Source organism: Dermochelys coriacea, chromosome 5 (genome assembly GCF_009764565.3).
Source record: "Dermochelys coriacea isolate rDerCor1 chromosome 5, rDerCor1.pri.v4, whole genome shotgun sequence".
Lineage (NCBI taxonomy): Eukaryota > Metazoa > Chordata > Testudines > Dermochelyidae > Dermochelys > Dermochelys coriacea.
In genome coordinates, this window is record NC_050072.1 from 40,483,620 (window position 1) to 40,506,985 (window position 23,366).

At 42.5% G+C, this 23,366-nt stretch overlaps 1 protein-coding gene across 8 annotated transcripts in view; it reads left to right on the top strand.

Annotated features, from left to right (window-relative positions):
- IPO11 (importin 11) overlaps nt 1-23,366 on the top strand; it is a 277,976-nt gene that overhangs the window by 66,938 nt on the left and 187,672 nt on the right. For 6 of the 8 annotated variants that reach the window (XR_006281719.1, XM_043515249.1, XM_043515250.1 and 3 more), the window contains 7 exons: nt 740-810; nt 4,253-4,565; nt 7,160-7,312; nt 7,634-7,677; nt 10,366-10,456; nt 19,162-19,209; nt 19,854-19,959. Coding sequence is in view for 7 of the 8 variants with exons in the window: in XM_043515249.1 (XP_043371184.1) it covers nt 740-810; nt 4,253-4,565; nt 7,160-7,312; nt 7,634-7,677; nt 10,366-10,456; nt 19,162-19,209; nt 19,854-19,959 (826 nt within the window). In the remaining variant the exon portion in view is untranslated. The remainder of the gene's footprint in view (nt 1-739; nt 811-4,252; nt 4,566-7,159; nt 7,313-7,633; nt 7,678-10,365; nt 10,457-19,161; nt 19,210-19,853; nt 19,960-23,366) is intronic. The other 2 variants (XM_038401357.2, XM_038401363.2) reach the window with 1 other exon arrangement.

The following is a 23,366-nucleotide window of genomic DNA, read 5'->3' on the forward strand; positions in this document are numbered from 1 at the left end:
TTACTATACAATTCATTGTGTCATATCTATCTATCTATCTATCTATCTATCTATCTATCTATCTATCTATCTATCTCTCACTACTGTGTCTCTTCTTATTTGTGTCTTCCTTAAAGAGTCCCAGTCTTATCATTGTATACTTATTGAGAAATGTCTCTGTGCCTGTAATCATTTTTGTAATCAGTCTTTGAATCCATTCTGTTTTGGCTATATCTTTTTGAAATAAGGCGACCAGAAGTGAATATGCATCTGATGAAGTGAGCTGTAGCTCACGAAAGCTTATGCTCAAATAAATTTGTTAGTCTCTAAGGTGCCACAAGTACTCCTTTTCTTTTTAGAAGTGAATATAGTATTCCATGCCATGGGTGTACCATGGACTTTTAATAATGGAATTATAAGCTTGTCATTGTTTTCTACCCCCTTTCTTGTCCCTCTTATCCGTTGTTTGCTTTTATGACAGCTTTTTCACTGAGCTGTCCATAATGATGATCATGTTTTTTCCTGAGCTTTTATAGCTAATTTAGAAGTAGCTGCTTGCCCAATATTTGGGTCCTTGCATTTGTCAGCACTGAATTGCATCTGCCATAGTGCTACCTGTTCACCTTGCTTTATCTGCAGTTAGGAAGATATGATAGCAAGAGTGAGCTGAGTCTCCAAAGATAATTTTTCCAAATGTGGATATTAGGAAATAAAGCAAAGGTTAAGAAATGATGTTTGTTAAATGTCTGTGATTTACCAGGTAGAAGTATAGGAACAGAAAATGTATGCAGAGACCGTCTGGAAAAGACTATTATTCTGTTCACTAAAGTGGTAAGTTTCAAGTTCACAATTCCTTTACTAGAATGGAATTTTCAGCATTTTGAATGAATAATCCACATTAAGTTAAATATATATTCTTTAAAACTCGTATGTTTTATATACTGTGAAGAAGCAGTTAATTGTAATTCATAGCTTCACTCTCTCAAAATATAATCTTGAAAACATTTATTCCTTTTAAGAGAAAAGTATCTGCTTTACTCAGGACACCAATATGAACTGTCAGAATGTAACATACGCTTCAATACCTAAAATAAAATTAAATGTATTTCAAAAGTAAAAATTTTCCAGTCTTCTCTATTAAACATTTGCACTCACTTGAAAATCTGGGTTGTGAGTAACAAATAAGAATAGTAATGATCATATTAAGTAACTGACCGTTCTTGATTAGTTTACTTAAAAAACAAACAAACAAAAACCAACCCAAACTTTTCCGCTGCAATTTAGTATTTTAGGCTTGCACAAGGAGTATGTGCTTATGGCAGAAGACAGTTTTAGTAGATTTAGGTGCATCATCTTTCAGACATGCAACACCAGTAACATTCCCAGTATTTGAGGATTCCATCAGCTGGCCTATCTGACTTCTTACTTAAATATGGAGCCTGATTATCAGAAATGCCAAGCACTTGCAGTTCCAATTGAAGTCAAGCTGCAGGCAGTCAGTATCTCTGAAAATTAGGCCCATAGTACTTTGATGTCTCCTGCAAACAAAGCATTCATATATCTTTCTTTCTCATTCAAACCAACAACCGGAGAATATAAGAACTGTTCCCAAATCCATCTTTCATTTATTTTCTTGGTAGATGTGAAGAAGCAATTCATTCTCCTCAGACTAGCCTCCCTGAGGATTGTATGGGTGCAAGCCTTTTGGACTCAGGTGACCGTGTGTGACTCAAAAAGACAAGGGGGTGAGGCAATATCTTTTATTGGACCAACTTTTGCTGGTGAAAGAGACATGCTTTCAAGCTACACAGAGCTCTTCTTGGTCGCAGAAGAGCTCTGTATAGCTCAAAAGCTTGTCTATTTCACCAACACAAGTTGATTCAATAAAAGATATTGCCTCACCTACCTTATGTCTCTCATATCCTGGGACCAAAACAGCTACAAGAAAACTGCAAACAACATGTCTGACTCAATCATTTTTGAAGTGCTACAGAAATTTGAAGGAGCTGAAGAAAAAATTCTAGAGTAAAGGCCAGGAAGCTAGGTAACTCAGAACACTTCAGAATTTTAATCCTTATGGATTCGAAGGCTTCATGGAAGGAAACATAGCCTATATACCGCATGAACAAAGCCTGATTCATATAGGAAACTAGTCTTTTTCTTCCTCTTTTGTCTCTCTCCTGTTGTGCTTATCTTTCTTGGTCTCCTGTGATCTTTAACTCTGAATAAGCTTGCTACAGATAGAAAATGAATGAAAGGCTAATCTTGTGTTGAGATTGAGTTTGTTGAAAGCACATCTAGAGTGCAATAGCAGAGACAGCACTGAACAAATTGAGGGGAAGACTTTTAACTTTCCCCATTCAAGTAGACAATTTCCATTGTTGCCGCTTACAAAGAATTTCAGAGTAGAGAATGATTACAGTCACTAATAGGGGCTTATGTGAGCCTTTTGTTAACAGGCCCAGCCTTTGGCTCTGCAAAGAAGAATCAGATTTCATTTTAAAAAGTTTCCAACCTTGCAGAGACACCTTTGAAAATACATAGTTTAAAATGTATTTTATAACTAATACTAAGGTTTAAAGGAACAAATTGCCTGGACAGGAGTGAGGGGGAAAGAAATGGAAGATTCCTTTTTACACACCTGTCAAGGTTCCTTCCCCACTCTGAACTCTATGGTACAGATGTGGGAAACTGCATGAAAGACCCCCTAAGCTTATTCTTATTAGTTTAGGTTAAAAACTTCCCCAAGGTACAAACTTTGCCTTGTCCTTGAACAGTATGCTGCCACCACCAAGCAATTTAAACTAACAGGGAAAGAGACCACTTGGAGACGTCTTCCCTGAAAATATCCCCCCAAGCCCTTACATCCCCTTTCCTGGGGAGGCTTGAGAATAAACAAGTTGAGCACAGACCAGCTGGGGTTTCTTAGGACCCTAAGAACCCAATCAGATTCTTAAAAAACAGAACTTTATTAAAAGAACAAAACAAAGATAAAAGAAACACTCTGTAATATTAGAATGGAAGATAATCTCACAGGCATGCAGATTCAAAACATAGAGAATCCCTCTAGGCAAAACCTTAAATTACAAAAAGCCACAAAAACAGGAATACACCTTCCCTCCAGCACAGCGAATTTTACAAGCGAAAAAACAAAAGAAAATCTAACACATTTTCTAGCTAGATTACTTACTAACTTTACAGGAGTTGGAAGACTTGCATCCTTGATCTGTTCCCGGCAAAGGTATCGCACAGGTAGACAAAACCCTTTGTTCCCCGCCCTCCAGATTTGAAATTATCTTGTCCCCTCAATGGTCATTTTGGGTCAGCTACCAGCGAGGTTATCTTAGCTTCTTAACCCTTTACAGGTGAAAGGATTTTGCCTCTGGCCAGGAGGGATTTTATAGCACTGTATACAGAAAGATGGTTACCCTTCCCATTATATTTATGACAGCACCTTTTTTACAGAAAAAGTTATTCAGTTATAATGGAAGAGTATCCCAACAGATAAATCACTAATCCTTCTCAAGCCCCAGTACATATTGGTGTGATCATCATAGACAGAAATCTCTTAATATTTAGGGGATGGGCAGCAAAATATTATCTTCCAGGCACATCCCAAAATCCTCAGTTTGTCCCTGTGCATACTGGTATGATGCTTGATTGATGGGGCATCTGTCACAGTTGGAGAACATAGGATTGGCAAAAAAAATTTTTGTAGGTCTGATTTAAAAAGAAATGCCAAGGGTTGGCTCTTCTTGTTAAAATGTTCAGCCCTCTCCGAAGCTGGGATTTGTCATGACCAATGCAGTGTCTAAAAAGCATCTAGGTAGAGTAAACTGGTAAAGTAAATGTTCAGTACTTTAAATATGGTTGGAAACAGGTATGAATGGTGGATTACTAATAAGAATATTGTTAATTTGGGGGCTAGCTTTTTTCTTGTTTTAGGGAAAATCAGATCTTGCATCTGTGAATTGTTACTTATCAATAAAATGGCACTGAATAGTTGAAAAAGTACATGGTTCCTTAAACTGTCATTCTTATTAACAAAACATTGCTTTGGAATTGAGAATTAGAACGCCAACAGATAAAATGAATGAATCAGTAAGCACCATAAAAATGATTTTGTTTTAATTTAATTTTTGTGGCTAACTGTTAGATTTGCACATTACATAAATGTGCTCCTGTTTTTGCAAGATGCTTTATGAAAGTTCTTTGTGCACATAAAATGTGTATGAATTAAGTCATATGATGATTTTCTTCCCTCACTTTTTAGCTTTTGGACTTCCTGGACCAACATCCTTTTTCATTCACCCCTCTGATTCAGAGATCATTGGAGTTTGCTGTAAGCTATGTTTTCACAGAGGCTGGTGAAGGAGTTGCATTTGAGCGATTTATTGTCCAGTGCATGAATCTCATTAAGATGATTGTAAAAAATTATGCTTACAAGCCATCAAAACATTTCGAAGGTACTGCTGCTCTTTCCTCAGCATGTTTTCCCATTCTTGTGGGGGGGGGGGGGGCGGGAAAGCTTGCCAGCTGTGACACAACACTAACTTCAAATGTTTTTAAAAAAGCCATTTTAAAAGGTGTTTAAAATTCTTAACATTGTACTACTTAACATGATCATATAATAAATATTGCCTATTGTTAATATTTTGACTGTGAAAACCAAGTTTTAGGAAAGAATCTCCAAATCGTTTTATAATTACCACTTAAATCCATAAGGAACATGCAGCAAAACAACTTTCCTACATAAAAATGCAGAGAAATTACTTACTGCTTTGGCTTTCATTAACCATATAAAATAAAGAGCCCGTATTTAGTTCATGGGCCAAGTTAATTTATGGTTCATCAAACTCAGTGATGTCTTTTTCCTTTGCTAGGAAAATGTCTAATAAAAGAATGTTTCTACTGTGTACCATAGTTTAAAGCAGTACTGTTTGAGCTACAGAAACAAAGTAAAAGTTTCAGCATGCTGTTGAATGCAATTAATTTTTCTGCAATTCTGACTCTATGGTTGTTTCACAAGAGGCTATGGTTGTTTCACAAACTCTAGCTAAAATTTTTTTGAATCTAATGCATGGATAGTTACAATTACTTTCCTTAGTGTTGAAACACCTCTGTCTATAAAGATTACTTAATTTTAGTTTTAGTTTCATGTTTGCATATGATGAGACACCAGCATCTAATTGGATTCAGAAAAAAAATATTGTGATAAAGTTCCTCCTCTGCCTTGGTGGGTCCTGCGCTTATTGGCGGATTTTGCTCCCCTCACAGATTCACGGCAGCCGTCAGTTTGGCCACTTTTGCTAGTGGCTCAAACCTGCTGTTCAGTCAGCTAACCTCATCACTGGCCAGCATGGGGAAAAGGGAGGAGAACAATACCCACAGTCTCTGCTGACCCATCCAGTGGGTCGGAGGACAGGCCAAGGGCCTTCCTTTCTGGTGGGACCCACAGTCCAGGTCAACTCCGCTTGTATCAAATAAGGAGTTGGGAAGATGGGGGAAATATGGACCCGCCCTCTACTCCGGGTTCCAGCCCAGGGCCCTGTGGATCGCAACTGTCTACAGCGTTTCCTGTAATAGCTGTGTGACAGCTACAACTCCCTGGGCTATTTCCCCATGGCCTCCTCCCAACACCTTTGTTTTCCTCACTGCATGACTTTCCTTCTGATGCCAGATAATGCTTGTACTCCTCAGTTGTCCAACAGTACGCCTTCTCACTCTCAGCTCCTTGTGCACCTCTTGCTCCCAGCTCCTCGCATGCACCTCACTAACTGAAGTGAGGTCCTTTTTAAGCCAGATGCCCTGATTACCCTGCCTGTCTTAATTGTCCTAGTAGCTTCTTAATTGGCTTCAAGTGTCCAAATTAGCCTGCCTGACATAATTGGTTCAGCAACTTCCTGATTGTTCTGGAACAGCCCATTATCTTAGAGAAAAGGGACTTGCTTAATTGGGGGCTAATGTATCTACCTTCTATCACGCTCCTGTAACCATTGGCCTGACCCTGACACAGTATATAATTTTCGTTATCAAATTAAAATAATCCAGTGCTGGAACTACATTTTTTAAGAGGTTCAGAAATTCTGATGATTTTAATTCAGATTATCAAAACAGTACTTAAAAATATGTTGCAGGACGAACTGCAGATCTTCGATTGTTATTTGATATTCTTGTTGCAGGTATTAAAATGTCAATGACAAATTGTAACATTTTGGATTATGAACTATTAAGAGAATTAATTATTATGGAAATGCTACTTGCAGTTCCATAATTATGATTTACTTTTTGGAATTAAAGGAGGAGTTAAAACGCTTTATGTATGAAGAATACAATGTATCCTCCTAAAAATTACAGCACTTTCTCTTTGGGCACTAGATGAATTTTCTGAGAATTTGAAAGTAAGCCTATTAATTAGTTTGGATTAAAATTAGTTTTAAAAGATTGGTTATCTAAGAAATTTAGCATCCTGTCAGGTCATTTTTATGTCCTGAGTGATCTTAATAATGGAGCAACATAAACTTTTCAAACCTCACGTGTGGTTGAAACTCACTGGAATCTTGTGACTTGGTACAATTCAATAATTATTTTAGGCTTAATGGTCATTTTTTGCGTGTATTCTTCATATCTGAAATTTAAATTTTTATCAAAGATGAAGGATATTTTTCTTCTTCTGAGAATTCCACAATGAACTGCCCTCTTTCACAATAGCTGTCATTTTGTATTATTCTCAGTGATGATGTAGCTGTAGGGCTACCCACTAACAAAAATGTCCTCTTTCAGAATGGCCTCCTAGTGTTTGTTTCCAATTAGAGTGGAGCCAAGCTGATTCAGGGAAGATGGTGGCTCCTGACAGGATAGGATTACAGGTAGAATCTTTCAGTTATGAAGAACAACAACAAAAAAGACTATTAATCTGAATAATTTAATTAGTACCAGAAAGTGAGCAGTCAGGATTTATTTTATGAGGCATCACTTTCACCAATTTTTTCAGCTAATAGAACAATCTTACTTGCTAAACAGTTTTAGGTGCTTTATAAGAAAGTGTCTTTAAGTCAATATGGAGATGTAATTGTTCCTTTCAGTATGAGAGTCTTCTGTCCAGCATTTTCTTTCTTGATTAATAGGATTCTGGTATAATGTTAAGTCATGGAATAGTAATTGTGTATTACTATTACAGATAGCAGTCCTGAAACTCTTGAAGCACATAAGATAAAGACATCATTCTTCACATACCCAACATTAATGGAGATATGTAGGAGATTAGTCTCTCACTATTTCCTGCTAACAGAGGAAGAATTGACAATGTGGGAAGAGGACCCAGAAGGCTTCAGTAAGAAATTATATTGTATTTTCATCTAATTTTATTAAGATATTTATTACTACCTGTTCCCTTTCCACAGTGCTTCCAGAAAATGCCCATAGTAAGATCCACAGAAGAAAGTGGCTGGCATTTTCTTTATACAGTGTTGTATAGAGAGATTACATTCTCGAGATTCTCTACATAACCTGAGATGTGCAGTAACTCATAATGTTTACCTATCCGTAACGTTTTCATACTGATTAAATAAGTCACTAATATTGTTTAAAACCATAACTAAAATACTTGCTGTATTTTTATGTAAAGTTTTCTTGTTTTCTTTATGGACTGTAGCTGTAGAGGAGACAGGAGGAGATTCTTGGAAATACAGTCTCAGGGTAAGTATTTAAATTTGAATGAAACAAGATTAATTAAAAAGAAAAGTTGTTCTTCACGCCTTTGCTGAGTGGCCTGTATCCCAAAGGTGTGGCATTTATTAAAAAAGTATAAACCAACATTTGCAGAAGAATCTGAACTTAGTTACTGTGAACTTCAATCTGTAACATTATATTTGAATTTGTGTTAAGATATTGACGAATGTTTAGTCTTAAATACACTAGAAAGTAAGTGTACAGTGTGCTATGGTAAAAGAGGTGGAGTTGATATTCTATACAGTACTGTAAAATATTGAGTGAGTGAAGGTAACTTCTTTATCATATTTTTCATGTTTTAAGTAAAAATTCTAGGTCAGAGACCTATCTTTCTCTGTTCTTTGAGACGTTTAGCACATCTTTGAGTACTGTAAAATAAATATTAAATAAAGGTTCCTGAGATTCTTTGGCATAACATTTTCAAGTGTTACATTTTTAAAACCAAACTATTGTAACGAACAAGATCAGAGGAAGAGGATGCACATATTTAAAAAACAAAACCCTCTACAGAATGTAACATTTCCGTGGGTCAGCATCTGTAGCTTTCAAAGGTGTATCCTTTGATTTCAAAAGCATGATGATAGAAAAGGCATAGTATAGAGCATTCGTCAGTAAGGGTTGCATATGCTGCCTTGGAAGACAAAAGAGCATACACTGTGTCCGTTGACACCTCATTGTATAAAACAAACTAATTAACTAACAAAAAAGGACAGAAACTCTGTGTGTGTGTGTGTGTGTGTGTGTGTGTGTGTGTGTGTGTGTGTGTGTGTGTGTGTGTGTGTGTGTGTGAGTAAAACACACGTTTTTCTATATATTTTTTCTTTAAGCCTGTTGGTTTATATACATAACACACTTGAGCAAATCAAGTCAGAGAATTTTAGAAAACTTTATTTAATGTTTATACCATGCTGAAAGATGTGCCAGGTTTCTTACAAAACATAGAGAAAGCTCTGCTCTATGGAGTATACAGTCTAGATCAAAACATGAAATAAAACTGATGGTGATTAGAAACATAAAGGGCTAAGGAATGGGAGTAGGGAACAGTTACATTATTAAGATTACACATTAATTTAGATTAGTTACGTACATTTCATGACTGTATAGTGGAGGCTTTTAGTGGTATTTTTCCTGCCTCCTCAACATCAGCTCTTGCCAGATTTTGTAGTTAATATCCCTGTTTTACAGTCCTTTCCTTGGTCAAAAAGACCATTATGTGGAACAAACACACCCAACAAATATTAGCTTTACTTTCCCTTCTTCAAAGAGAGATTCCATAGCTTCTCTGGCTTCCTCTAACACTCTCCTTTTTCTGGGGTGAGGGCCGGATTTATATAAACCTGTCTTCCAGCATGCCTTATACAGTCCTGGCTTACAGCTGGCTGCTAGGAAACTGCTTTCCCAGTTATCCCACTGTATTAAGGGAAATTTCAATCCATGTTGCTCTTTGAACTCCAGTTTTGGGTACTACACTTAGGAGCCTGGATGTTCATGCATAACTCAGAATACTTCCTCTGGGATCTCTACTCTGTTTTCCTAGAAAGGAAGAGAATTGAATTAGATTGTTATTAGAATGAGGGCTGCAAAGAGCTCTTTTTGGTCCCTCCCTAAACAGTTCTGCCCTGTTCTTCCTCAGTTCATTGTTTCATTTACCGTTCTCCTTCCCCCTCTTTTGACTTCGGTTGTAGAAATGAGAGCAGTATGTTGTTTCAAGAACAGATATTCCATTTTCATTGGTCACTTAATACAGGACTTGCTGGGCACACAGGGATGTACTCTGTGCTTTTTATTGGAGTCCAAAATACACTAAAGGAGGCAGCTTATATCCTTATGTATGTAAAATTTTACTAACATCTTGATTCCCTCTACTTCAATTTATATATATATACAACACTAAAACTGCAAAAAGTCTTGCTTTTAAATTGCTGTGAGAACTGGGATTATCCTATTGTTCCCCCCATAGTGCGCACCACATTGTATTAGAAATTCTTGTGTATCACCTCCATTCTTATTTGCAATCATAACGTTCATGTGATATTGGCAGCAATTTCTTGTACATGGGAAAAGAAAAAATGTTTGTATATTGTTAACTGTCTTTTAATTCATTTTAACAATTGGAAAGAAGGCGCAGCAGTCTCTTTGTGATCAGCCAGCTCTCTCCACAGATGAGCAGTAATCTATAGACCACAGTTTAAGAGCTACTTGTGTAAAGATCTACTGTATGCAAGACATTAGTAGCAAAGAACTGAAAAATATGCTAAGTGAAAATAGAGCAGAGAGACCTGAATAATACATTTTGGGTAGCTTTGTTAAATATTGGAAGTATAGTATAAAAATGTAACTTGTTTATTATGCAAGCTATAGGAATAAAAATTGGCTAATTATATTTCTCTCCGTTATTTTCTGATTTATTTAGTAACTGATCAGCAAACTTAGAATGTAAACCTTACATTGTGAATGTGATACGACTATATCAAAATCTTGCTCTAATTGAACATGCCATATTGTGACAAAGTTACTTTCAGTAAATTGTAGTGTTGGAGTGTTTTCTTTATGAGGTATTTAGTAGTTTTAAATATATTTATTTTACTGTATCTTAGAACTAGGCTAGACTTGTCTTATTTAGGTTTTTATAACAGATTTGTTTTACTTTTTCAGCCATGCACAGAGGTTCTTTTTATTGATATTTTCCATGAATATAATCAGACCCTTACTCCTGTGCTTTTAGAAATGGTTCACAGTCTACAAGGTAAGATTTTAAAAATGTCTTTAATATACTGGAATTTCTATGCTATTTCATTTTGTGCAGACTGTATATTAATCCTAATGATTATGTATTTGTGAACTCTAAATTTGTATCATAAAATATTTCCCCCATCTTTCAAATAATTCTAAATGATATTGGAGATGTTTTGTAAGTATATTGTGATGAAAATGAAGGGTATATTTACAGAAAGGAAATATTATGAACTTTCGTTTTCATGGACGTAGACTATATGGTGTCTTTAATAACTATATCAACAACATAGGGTTTCAGAGCTGAAAAGGAGGTTATTCAGTGTTTATGGTTAGATTTCTTTGGGGCAAAATTTGGAGCAAGGTCTGTTCTTTAGTGAGCATTTAGAACTCGTAGGATTTTCTACAGTTGCTGACCACCTTCATAAATCCTGTAAGTTATTTTAGAAAGGGCTTGCCAAGAAGTCCTTGATTTGTTTAAATACTCTGAAAGAGTTTATGATGTGTCTGACATCACTGCAGAAGCCACAGAATATACTTAAAGGAGATGATGCCACAGCTTTTCAATCATCCCAGATGTTCTAGCTGAGGTGAAGAATCTTCGGTTAGAAAAGGTCAATCCTTTTCAGATAGACAGAGGTCCTCTTGGCCAAGCTGAAAATAACCAGGACTGCAGCTCAGTCTCTGAGTTTCACAGTCAACCTAAAGGCATTAGCAGGCCTCACCATACTTTTCATGATGGTAACCTTTGTTTTTACCCCGTGTACCCTGTTTTCCCCCATAGTGTGCATCACAGTTTATTGAAGAGGTTCTTGTGGATCACCTCCATTCTTATTTGCAATCATAAAAAAACTGTGATATTGACAACAATTCCTTATGGCACATAAAAAAAAGAAATGGTTAGCTGTCTTTCAGTGCCATTTAATAGGTGGAAAGGAGGAGCAGGAGCCTATTGGTGATCAACCATCTCTCTCCTCAGACTAGCAGTGATCCATAGACCACCGTTTAAGAGTCTGTAGACCTGTCTATCCTGTAGACCCAAGCAATCAGTTGTCTTTGTGTGATCAGGAGTCAAGATGTTTTAATGGATGATTGCAGAAGTTGGGCCTTATTGCTGCTGTTTGCTAGCTCTATCTGCTTCATTCCTAGCCAAGCACAGATTTTGAAAGATGTACCGTAAAACCCTAGAATCAATTTTCACAACCCAATTACTTTCCATTTCCCACTTCTTGAGGAATTAACACATCTTTCTTTCTCCTTGGCTTGTTATTTCATTATGTTGGATTGATAGGTTTTGAAGATTGTGAAAGGGCTACACTCTTTACTACAGATAGGTTAATTCAGTTTCTACTGACATAGTTTTGTTGGTAGACCTAGTGATGATGCCTATTCTGAGATTTCCTGCAAACTGATCTTTTTTGCCATAGAAAATAACAACAAATGTCACTAGTTCTGCTTCCGAGAGGAAGTTGTCAAAGAGTATCAATGGACTCTTTCCTGAAAGACTAGAGGTTAATAGTGAGTGGATGTCTATCAGCATTTTCCCTCTTTTTTCCAATCCCCAAAGTTTTTCACAAAGGAGTTCCAGAGAATACCATATGATCTTGATAACCTCAGAAGGTGGACATCAGAGCTATTAGAGGGAGCTGCCTCTATTTCTTCCCCATCAGTCTCAGCTTGCAACCTGGATCAATATCCAAAACTATGTTATGGATTTTTAGGATATATTTAGACATCTAGAGTAATGGATGTTGAATTCTAAATAAATAGAAATAAAGAAATACTTCTTACCTGAGGAATAGATTTTACATCCTGACACAACTTCTGGGCACAGACCTTGGATATTTACGATCTTAGATTGTTTGAATGCTTTGGTACTGTAGGAATTACAGGTTTTTAGCACAGAGGTGACAAAATTAGACTCCCTTAAGGTAAAAATCTGGAAATGTTCGTCACTCCTCTGCCAAAAGCTTTTTTGGGTTCCCAAGGTAGGGCCTCCACATTATTAGCTGTAAATACACCTGAAATTTTGAGGTCTCAAGTATTGTCAGCATGGGAATTATCATTGCCAAAATTGTTTAAGGCATAAAAAAGTCAAAATTAAATGTTTAAATTGTTAGAACTTTATTACATTTAATTATATAACAAACAGTTCTTCGGGTGATTGCTCGTGTATTCCACAATAGGTGTGCGTGCTCGCCACGTGCACCGGTGCTGGAAGTTTTTCCCCTAGTACTACCCGTGGGGGGGGAAGTGCCCCCCGCAGCCCCTGGAGTGGCACCTGCCTGGTGTGGTATAAGGTCAGCTGCATGCTCTCCCCACCCTCAGTTCCTTCTTGCCACCAGTGAAGGTGCGTCGGAACTGCTCTGTTCCAGCTTTGCTGTAGCTCGTCCCCAGAATTGTTCATTCATTCAGTGTTAGTATCTGTAGTTCATTAGCTGTTTAGTTAGTTTAGTCAGTGAGCCCAGGCTGGAGCATGTCCCACGCCCTGGGGTTTAAGTCATGTGGTTCTTGTAGGCATTCTGTGCCAAGAAGTGACCCGAATGCAGACTGTTTGCTCTGTTTGGGAGAAACCCATATCAGCGAAAGGTGCAAGATTTGCAAGTGGTTTAAGCCTTGGACCAAAAGAGAGAGGGACATTAGGATCCGGGACATCCTGATGGAGTCGGTGCTGACCCCGGCTCCAGCACGCCACTCTGAACCGGTACCCGGCACCGCGGTGTCTGTACGCGGTGACCCTCCAGTGCCATCGACCAGTCGGCACTGCTCCCCCTCCACGGGGCACGCCAAGAGGGCCAGTAAGACTCCCTCTTCGCAGCGGCACTGAGGAAAGTCTGGGACAGAGGGTAGGCCCATATCAGGCAGCCCTCGATCCCAACCAGGCCCCAGGCCTCTGACTCATGTTGAGTGGAGTAGCCTGGCCCCTTCAGAACAGGCCTCTCTGGATGTCTGGATGCCATCCACTCCTGAAGCCCTCCAGGTGGCTCAGGACATTATGTACATGCTGGTGCCCGGAGCACCACCGCTGTCAGCCCCATGCTCCAGAGGCAAGCCGCCCAGGGATCTCTGCAATCGCCTCCGGCCCGGTACCGGTCTCAGTTGAGGGAACGTTCCTGACTCAGTTCACCGCCCAGCAACCGCTCGGGGCAGAGTCCATGTGGATCGCTCTTGATGCCGACGAGACTGTCTGGCCGGGTTCCATCCAGCCGGGACTCTCAGCACCGCTTGTCCTCAAGGAGCGAATACTGACGGGACCTCAGCAGGCGTCACCAACAGTCCTCGTCTCGAAGAGAGCACTGCAGTCGGTCATGGCACGGTCGTTGACGCCATTCCCACTCAAACTCCCAGTCCAAGTCTCCGCCAAGACATCACAGCCCTGGGTGTTGATCGCCGTCATCTCGTCGTTGCGGGTCCACCCATCGAGGCCCTTCATGGAGCAGCTGTTACTGTCAGTACCGGTCCTCCACGTCAAGATCGTGGTCCCCTGGCTGTTGAAGATCCCAGCACTGCCACTCCTTCCGGTCCAGTGACAGCAGCAGATTTTATGCCAGCCTGGTCTCCAGTCGTAGTCCTCCCTCGATGGGCCAGGCCAGCCAACCCAAACAGCCGTCCCCACCGGTGCCACAGCAGATGCAGTTGCACCGAGCATTGTGTCCGGCCCAATGGTACAAGTGGGCACCATTGCCTCCAACACAGCCCCCGGTGGGAGCCTGCTCAGTGGCTGGAGCTTCGGAGACACCGTCGGCCTTTTTTTTTTTTTTTTTTTTTTTTAAGACCTCCAAGAAAGGAGTCGGTGGGACATACATCCTCAGCACCATGCCTGGATTCCGACCAGGTGGTGGACCCGTCGATGCCAGATGACACCCAGAGAACTGCACCAGCCTTCTCGCCCCACCCGGAGGAGGTGATTGTGGCCCCGCCCCCCTCTGCCCTGCAGGAGGACTTCAGGGCCCACCAAGAACTCTTAAAGAGGGTGGCAGCAAACCTCCACCTCCACGCAGAGGAGGTGGAGGAGCCCTCAGATCCCTGTTTAACGTGTTGTCCCCATCGCAATGGGTAGGGTGGCCTTGCCTCTCCATGAAAGGGTGGCTAAGATTTCAAATGCCCTGTGGCAAATTCCAGCCTCATTGGCCCCCATCTCTAAAAAGGCAGAATGCAAGTACTTTGTACCCACTAAAGGGCATGAGTACTTGTATACCTACCGGGCGCCCAACTCCCTGGTAGTCGAGTCAGTCAACCACAGGGAACGGCAGGGTCAGCCAGCTCCGACCCCAAAGAACAAAGACTCTCGGAAACTGGACTCTTTCGGAAGGAAAATGTATTAGTCTTCGAACTTCCAGTTACAAGTGGCAAATCATCAGGCTCTCCTGGGCTGGTACGAATTCAATCTGTGGGGCTCCCTGCCCAAGTTTGAGGACTCCCTCGAGGAGCACGATAGGAAGGAGTTCAAAGCGCTAGTGGAGGAAAGGGCAGCGGCCACTAGGGTGTCCCTGCAGGCAGCCTTGGATGCTGCGGTCATGGCTCCTGCTCTCTGGGCTGTCCAGCAAGTCGCAGTCTTCCATGCAGGATCTCCTGTTTGATGGGAAAGCTCTGTTTGCGGAGGAAACAGATACAAGACTGCATGGCATGAAAGACTCCTGCACGACCCTCCAGACTCTGGGCCTCTATGTCCCGGCTCTGGCAAAACCTAAGATCAAGCCACAGCAGACTCCCACCCAGGCCACCCTCCCGAAGTATGAGGCCGCCCATAAGAAGCAGCAGGACTATAAGAGATGCCTCAGAGGCAATCTCAGCCTGCCCCCCAGCCTGGGTCCTCCAAGGGCAGGCAGGTGGGGAAAAAGCGTTTTTGACGGGACGCTCGGGGTCACCCTGCCAGTCCTCACCAGGGATCCAATAAAGCTACCCTTCTCCAACTGGTTGTGTGCTTTCCTCCCAGAATGGTTGCGGCTAACCTCGGACCAATGGGTCTTCAACACCATCTCCCAGGGTTACATCCTCCAATTTATTTCCTCCCCGCCCAACAACACCCCTGCCCCAATCCCTCTTGTGGGACCCCTTGCACGAAACTCTGCTTAAGCAGGAGGTGGGGCGGCTCCTAGGACTAGAAGCGATAGAGGCAGTGCCCGAGGAGTTCATGGGCAAGGGGTATTACTCCCGTTATTTCCTTATCCCGAAGGCCAAAGGGGGGCTCAGGCCCATCCTGGACCTGCAAGGTCTGAACCAGTACATGGTGAAACTCAAATTCCGCATGGTTTCCCTGGCCTCCATCATCCCCTCCCTGTATCCCGAGGACTGGTATGCTGCCCTTGATCTACATACGTACTTCCACATCCACATATTCGAGGGGCACAGGTGCTTCCTCCGTTCTGTGGTGGGACGGAATCATTACCAATTCATGGTCCTCCTGTTTGGTCTGTCCACTGCCCCCAGGGTGTTTACAAAATGCATGTCAGTGGTAGTGGCCTACCTCAGACTGTGGGGGGGGTCCAGATATTTCCCTATCTGGACGATTGGCTTGTCAAGGGCACCTCCCGGTCGCAGGTGAGGGATCACGTGGCACTCCTCCTGTCTACGTGTACCGCCTTGGGCCTGTTGGTAAACAATACCAAGTCCACGTTAGTACCAGTCCAATGCATAGAGTTTATCGGAGCGCTCCTGGACGCAGTGTCGGCCAGGGCCTCTCTCCTGCCAGACAGATTTGAGACCATGAAAGGTCTCATCGACTCGGTCACAAGGTTCACCGTGACAACAGCCAGGATTTGCCTGCAACTCTTGGGTCGCATGTTGGCGTGCACATACGTGGTCCATCACACCAGACTCAGGATGAGGCCTCTTCAGCTCTGGTTGGCCTCGAAGTTCTCCCAGGCCACAGACAGGTTGGACAAGGTTCTCACCGTGCCGGACTCTGTGATCACCTCCCTACAGTGGTGGTCTTCCCCAAACAACATGCTCCAAGGGGTCCTGTTCAGGGACAGGGCCCCGTTGTTGGAGTTGGTGTCCAATGCGTCGGACCTGGGTTGGGGGATGCATGTGGGGAGCTTTCAGACCCAAGGCCTGTGGTTGGCTCAAGACCTGACCCTACATAAAAATGTCAAGGAGCTCAGGGCGGTGCGGCTGGTGTGCATGGCCTTCTGCTCGCACGTGGAGGGCAAGGTAGTCAGGATCCTCACGGACAACACGGCCTCAATGTTCTATATCAACAGGCAAGGCGGGTCCCAATCCTCTGCTCTCTGCCACGAAGCCCTCAGGCTATGGGACTTCTGTATAGCCCATGACATCCACCTGAAGACCTTCCACCTACTGGGCGCCTGGAACAAGAGGGCGGATTGCTTGAGCAGGGACTTTTCCTCGCAACACGAGTGTTCCCTCCACCAGGAAGTGGCCCACCGGCTCTTCCGAAGATGGGGAACTCCCCAGGTGGATCTATTTGCAACTCGGAAGAACTGGCTGTGCCCCCAGTTCTGCTCCGGGAGGGTCTAGGGGGCGCTATCTCCGATGCCTTTCTCCTGTCCTGGTCAGGCCGACTTCTCTATGCCTTTCCTCCATTCCCTCTAATCAGCAGGGTCCTGGAGAAGATAGACGGACAAGGCCCAGGTCCTCCTGATTGCCCCGGTGTGGCCCAGGCAGCATTGGTATGGGACCCTCCTGGGCCTGGCAGCAGCTCCCCCATGGCCATTGCTGCTCCGCCTGGATCTGCTCTCTCAGGACCAGGGCCGCCTCCTCCATCCCAACCTAGTGGCGTTTCACCTTCTGGCGAGGCTGCTCAGTGGTTAGGCGGAGAGGAAAGGACATGCTCAGAACAGGTTCAGCATGTCCTTCTCGAAAGTAGACGGCCCTCCACTCGCCGCGCTTATTTGGGCAGTGGACCAGGGTCTCTCCCCGGTGGCCGCCCCAATCCAGCTTATCCTTAATTACCTCCTCCACCTGAGGGCCCAGGGCCAGGCTCCCTCATCAGTCAAGGTGCACCTGGCAGCCATATCGGCCTTCCATCCGCCGGTGCAAGGGCACATGGTATTTTCCCATGCTATGACTGGCTGGTTCCTTAAGGGTTTGGACCATCTTCTTCCGTATTCTAGACCCCCCCGGTCCCACAGTGGGACCTAAACCTGGTTGTCTCGTCTCAGGGACCCCCGTTTGAACCTCTGGCCACATGCTCCTGGTCTCACCTCTTGTGGAAGGTGGCCTTCCTGGTTGCAATCACGTTGGTCAGGCAAGTCTCAGAGCTCAGGGCCCTGACCTCCGAACTGCCAAACACAGTCTTTCATAAGGACAAGGTCCAGTTCTGCCCACACCCTGCGTTCCTCCCAAAGGTGGTCTCCGCCTACCACATGGGTCAGGACATTTTTCTTCCGGTCCTCTGCCCCAAGCCTCACTCGTCCAGTGAGGAGGGCCGTCTCAACACGCTCGATGTGCAGCGGGCTCTGGCTTCCTACCTCGAGCGGACCAAGCCTTTCAGAAAGTCCTCGCAACTATTTGTTGCCTCGGCTGAGTGCACGAGAAGCCAGCTGATTTCCACTCAGCAGCTTTCCAATTGGATCACTTCGCGCATCCGCTCCTGCTATGAGCTGGCGGGTGTCCCCCCCTCCACCCATTGTGAGGGCACCCTCAACTCGGATGCAGGCCTCGTTGGCTGCCTTCATGGTCCACGTCCCAATCCAGGACATTTGTAGAGCCGCCACGTGGTCTGCGGTTCACACGTTCACCTTGCACTATACAATTGTTTCCCAAACCAGGGATGACACCGGGTTTGGCAGGGCTGTCCTCCGTCCTGGAAACTCGTGAACTCCTACCCACCTCCAACAGATATAGCTTGGAATTACCTATTGTGGAATACACATGAGAAATCACTCGAAGAAAAAACAGTTACCTTTTCCGTAACTGGTGTTCTTTGAGATGTGTTGCTCATGTCTATTCCACATCCCACCCTCCTTCCCCTCTGTCTAAGTTGTCTGGCACGAAGGAACTTAGGGTGTGGGGAATGCTCAGCTCCACTTATACTGTGCCATGGAAGCGCCACTCCAGGGGTCGCGGGGGTGCCCTCCCCCCACGGGTACTGCTAGGAGTAAAACTTCCTGCACTGGTGCACGTGGCGAGCACAAACACCTATTGTGGAATAGACATGAACAACACATATCGAAGAACACCAGTTACGGAAAAGATAACTGTCTTTTTTTAATGTAATGTGTAGAAGTAACCAGGTGGTCACTTTTTCTGCAAATAGTCATTACTTGATGGCCATTCTTTACCAATTCCTATTTTTTTTCCAGAGTTTTTTTTTTTAATAAAATACTTACCTTTGTGAGTACTCTGTAGCTGCATATTTTATGATAAATGTAATTAACTACGACTGCCAAGATGACAATGTGGTACAATAACAATTTTAATTTCCTTTGCTTTCTTCAATGAACATATTGTAGATACTTTGCAATCACAAATTCAGTATTTCAGTAAGCACAGAAATATTCTTGATATGCAGTATATTCTCTTAATCAGAATGGGTCCTCTCTTGAAGGTTTGAAAAAACCAAAAGCATTAGCTTAACAGTGCTGTACTTTTTTAAATACAGGATGCATTACTTTTAGGTTTGTATTTATAAAGAGGCGTGTATATTTCGATTCTTTGCTATGTACTACTTCACTGAAATATCCATGGGTCTTACATTGTTTGTTTAGTTAATGCATATTTTGTATAATTGCTTTTATTTTAACTTTATTGCAGGACCTACAAATGTGGAAGATACTAATGCTCTACTGATTAAAGATGCTGGTAAATTAAATTTCACTTTGCCTTTTAAGGAACAAAGCTGTTTACGTATGTGCCTGACTTCTATAAAATGTCTGAGAAGAATTTGTGAGATATAATTTTGACATTTTGAAAAACAGAATCAAAATTATTTTTTCATAGACCTGAGTTTGAGCAGTTCAAACAACAGAAACTATAGGCAAGATTTTTAGGAATAGGGTATGTAATAATATAGTACTTTTGCAAAAATTAATCCTGCAGCATTTCTGTGAGGGAGATATTCTTTCCATTTTACAAGCAAGGAAATTGAGGGCAGGACAGATGACTTGTCTAAGGCATCTGATGGAATCATTGGTAGAGTTAGGTTTAGAGTTGTGGAGTTCCTGACTCCTTTAACTGCTGTTAACCCTACATGATACCTCTCTCATGAGAACTGAATTTATTTGTAACTAAAGAGAACTCTGAGGGAAATTTTGTAAGGTTTTGTCATTGTTTTACTCAAATACTCCTTTTTAAATTTCTTAATTTTCAGAATATAAATGTTGGATAATATTCCTTACTGCACAGAAGTGATTTAAGCATAATTTTCAACATTTATTCAATTTTAATTTTTAGAATTTTAACAAAGTTTGACTAGAGCAAAACATAATTTCTCTGTTTTTCTCCAGTCTACAATGCAGTTGGGCTGGCAGCTTATGAGCTATTTGACAGTGTGGATTTTGATCAGTGGTTTAAAAATCAGCTATTAGCAGAGCTACAGGTCTCTCATAACAGGTAAGCACCCTAATCTTTCTTTGTATCTTGGCTGTTTAAGTAATTTGTTGATACAAGTTTGTTAAGATGTGGTATGAAGCAAGTGCAGCTCTGGTGAATATTCATTGTTTAAACATACCTGCTAAATGAACAGAAAGGTATAAAATATTTACAGATGACTGATATGTACATGAAAGGGTGAGCTTCCTGAAGACCTTCACTTTTTTGATCTAATGTTTTTCAATGCATATGTGATGGCTACTTTTGATTTTTTTTTTTTTTTTTTTTGTAAAAATTAATGTACACCTTTCTTCTTTTATACATCTGAGTTTTATTAAATTTTCTCAGTACAATAAATAACACTTTTAATCATTCAGCTCACTTTGAGAAAGTAGTTCTCATCCCTGCATTTTTAAAGTAAACACAGGACGGCCAGGGGCTCGCCAGAGTGCCCCCTTCCCTTGCAGGGCTCACCTGAACCACCTTCCCCATGCCTCCCGGGGCTGGGGCTGACCCCTCCCCGTGTGCCTCCCAAGGTTGAGACTGATCCCCATCCTGAGCTCGGGGGCAGACCCCAACCCCTGAGCCCCATGCTGCCTGGGGCTGATCCCCTTTCCCAAGCCCTGTGCTGTTCGCAGCTGTGGCTGATCCCTCCCCCGTCCCCCCAAGGCCCCTTGCTGTCCTCAGTGGGGGCTGACTCCCCCCTTCGCCCCCCCCCGACCCCCGTGCCGCCCTGGGCTGGGACTAGCCCCCATCCCAAGCTCAGGGGCTAACCACCCCGTACCTCCAAGCTCAGCGCCTCCCCCAGCTGAGGCTGACTTCTTCCACACAACTCCCGTTCACTCAGCTGAAGGGAGCCCACCTAGCTCAGTAAAAGGAGGTGAGTCTGGTGAACCCAGTACCAGAAACCACCCTTCCAGAAGCAGCAGCAAGACACCTTCATCATCCTCCTCCTGCACAAGTTATTGCTTACTTCCCCCCACCCCTGTCCTCCCCCAACACTGAATGCTTGTTTGTCCGAGTGACTGGCTGAACAAGAAGTAGGACTGAGTGGACTTGTAGGCTCTGAAGTTTTACATTGTTTTATTGTTCAGTGCAGTTACTCTTTTTTACATAATTCTACAGTTGTAAGTTCCACTTTCATGATAAAGAGATTACACTACAGCGCTTCAATGAGGTAAAGCGAAGTTTCTTTTTTACAAAAGGAGTACTTGTGGCACCTTAGAGACTAATAAATTTATTAGAGAATAAGCTTTCTTGAGCTACAGCTCCCGATGCATCCGATGAAGTGATCTGTAGCTCACGAAAGCTTATGCTCTATTAAATTTGTTAGTCTCTAAGGTGCACAAGTACTCCTTTTCTTTTTACGAATACAGACTAACATGGCTGCTACTCTGTAACCCTTCTTTTTTACAGTGCAAATGTTAGTAATAAAAAAAAATATAAAGTGATCACTGTACACTTTGTATTCTGTGTTGTAATTAAAATCGATATATTTGAAAATGTAGAAAACATCCACAAATATTTAAATAAATGGTGTTTTATTATTGTTTAAATCACAATTAATTTTTTAATGGCTTGACAGCCCTCGTGTGTGTGTGTGTAAAAATATATGTAAAAATCATTAAATGTTTCATTTATGCAGTAAGTAATTTTTTCCAGAGCAGAAATTTGTCAACTGAATGATAAATATTAATAGTGGAAACTATTTTGTACAGCACTTGCTTTATACGTATTGATATTTTTAAAAATTCATGTAGGTAAGCTTACAAAAGTTGTAGCATACTGAACCTTTCAAACTAATGACATATGGGAGGTGTGTCTAGGACAGGTCAGCTGAAACACAAAGTCATACATAGTTTGGATGTATGGTCTGTAAATTGCAATTGTAAAAATTATATAGATTATTGCACTTGCCTCTTAATTTTTCTTTGTTGCTGTTTCTCCAGCTGACTGTGAAGTATTTCAGGAAATGGGTTATATAAAAGATCATATTTTACAAATGTTTGAGTAAGAAATATAAAAAATTTTGAGACTTAAAATCCCACTGTGGGCAAGTCCCTGGTCCCTTGCTCAAAGTTTGTGTAAAAGAGCTTTGGGTGGGAAGCTATCCAAGTGTTTTGGAGAGAGTAGGAGGTCTGAATATTTATTTACCTGACAACTCAGAGGCAAGGCATGCTGCTCCTGTAGAGGCTAGCCATGTCCATAGTCCACGTCTCAGCTCATAGTCCATAGAACAGTGGTGGGCAACCTGCAGCCTGCAGGCCACACACCTTTGTGCTTCTCTGAAGAAAGCCAGCATGAAAGAATAGAGGACTCTACAGAGCTTGTTTTGGGTGGGCTTTCCACAGCCTGGCTCTCAATCTTGGATATATTTTAAGCCTTACATTCCCAGTCTGATGTTAATTCAAGACAAATTTTGTCATAGCATTGGTTTAAAATTTTCAGTTGCTAGAGATGATTGCATATTCAAATACACCACATATATTTCCTTTATTTTTCCAAGTTTGTAATATTTTTTAAGAAAATGAAATGCAAAAAAGAATGTTAATGTAACAGGATGGGTTGATTTTAAATCAAACTGATTTAAATCATTGATACCAATAATGATCTAAATCAGCAAACAGGAAACCTTGATTTAAATTAATTTTTATCCTGGTTTGAATTTGTACTTTCTAGTTACAGTACTTTTGCTAAAAAAAGATTGATTCTCATGGGATAGTATCAGAGGTGAAAGTAAGCTGGTATGGTCTGGTACGGCGTACTGGCGCCATGCGATGCCGGACCGGATCGGCTTCCCCAGGCTGGCGATTTAAAGGGCCAAGGGCCCTGGCTCCCTTTAAATCATCGCTGGAGCCCTGCTGCCGCTACCCTGGGGCTCAGGCAGCGGGGCTCAGGTGCTTTAAAGGCAGCGGCTGGAGCCCCGAGCCCTTTAAAGCGCTGCTCGAGCCCTGCCACCGCTACCCTGGGGCTCCAGCAGCTGGGCTCGGGCAGCGATTTAAAGGACCCAGGGCTCTTGCTGCTGCAGAGAGCCCCGGCCCTTTAAAGCACCGCCCGAGCCCTGCCACCGCTACCCCGGGGCTCTGGCAGCCGGGCTCGGGCAGCGATTTAACGGGCCCGGAGCTCTGCTGCGGTGGCTGGAGCCCCAGGCCCTTTAAATCTCCCTTGAGCTCCGGGGCTTCCAGCTGCCTCTGCAGCTGGGAGCTCCAGGGGTGATTTAAAGGCCCTGGGGCTCCCAGCCGCAGCCGGAGCCCCAGGGCCTTTAAATCTTTAAAGGCCCAGCCTCTTCTGGTTGAGACCACACCTCTTCCGGTTGAGGCCACGCTCCTGCTCAGGACTCCGGCATATGGGTAAGTCCTTTAAGTTATTTTTGCCCCTGGATAGTACAAACATTAAAACATGTTGCTTTGCAACTAAATAAACCCTTT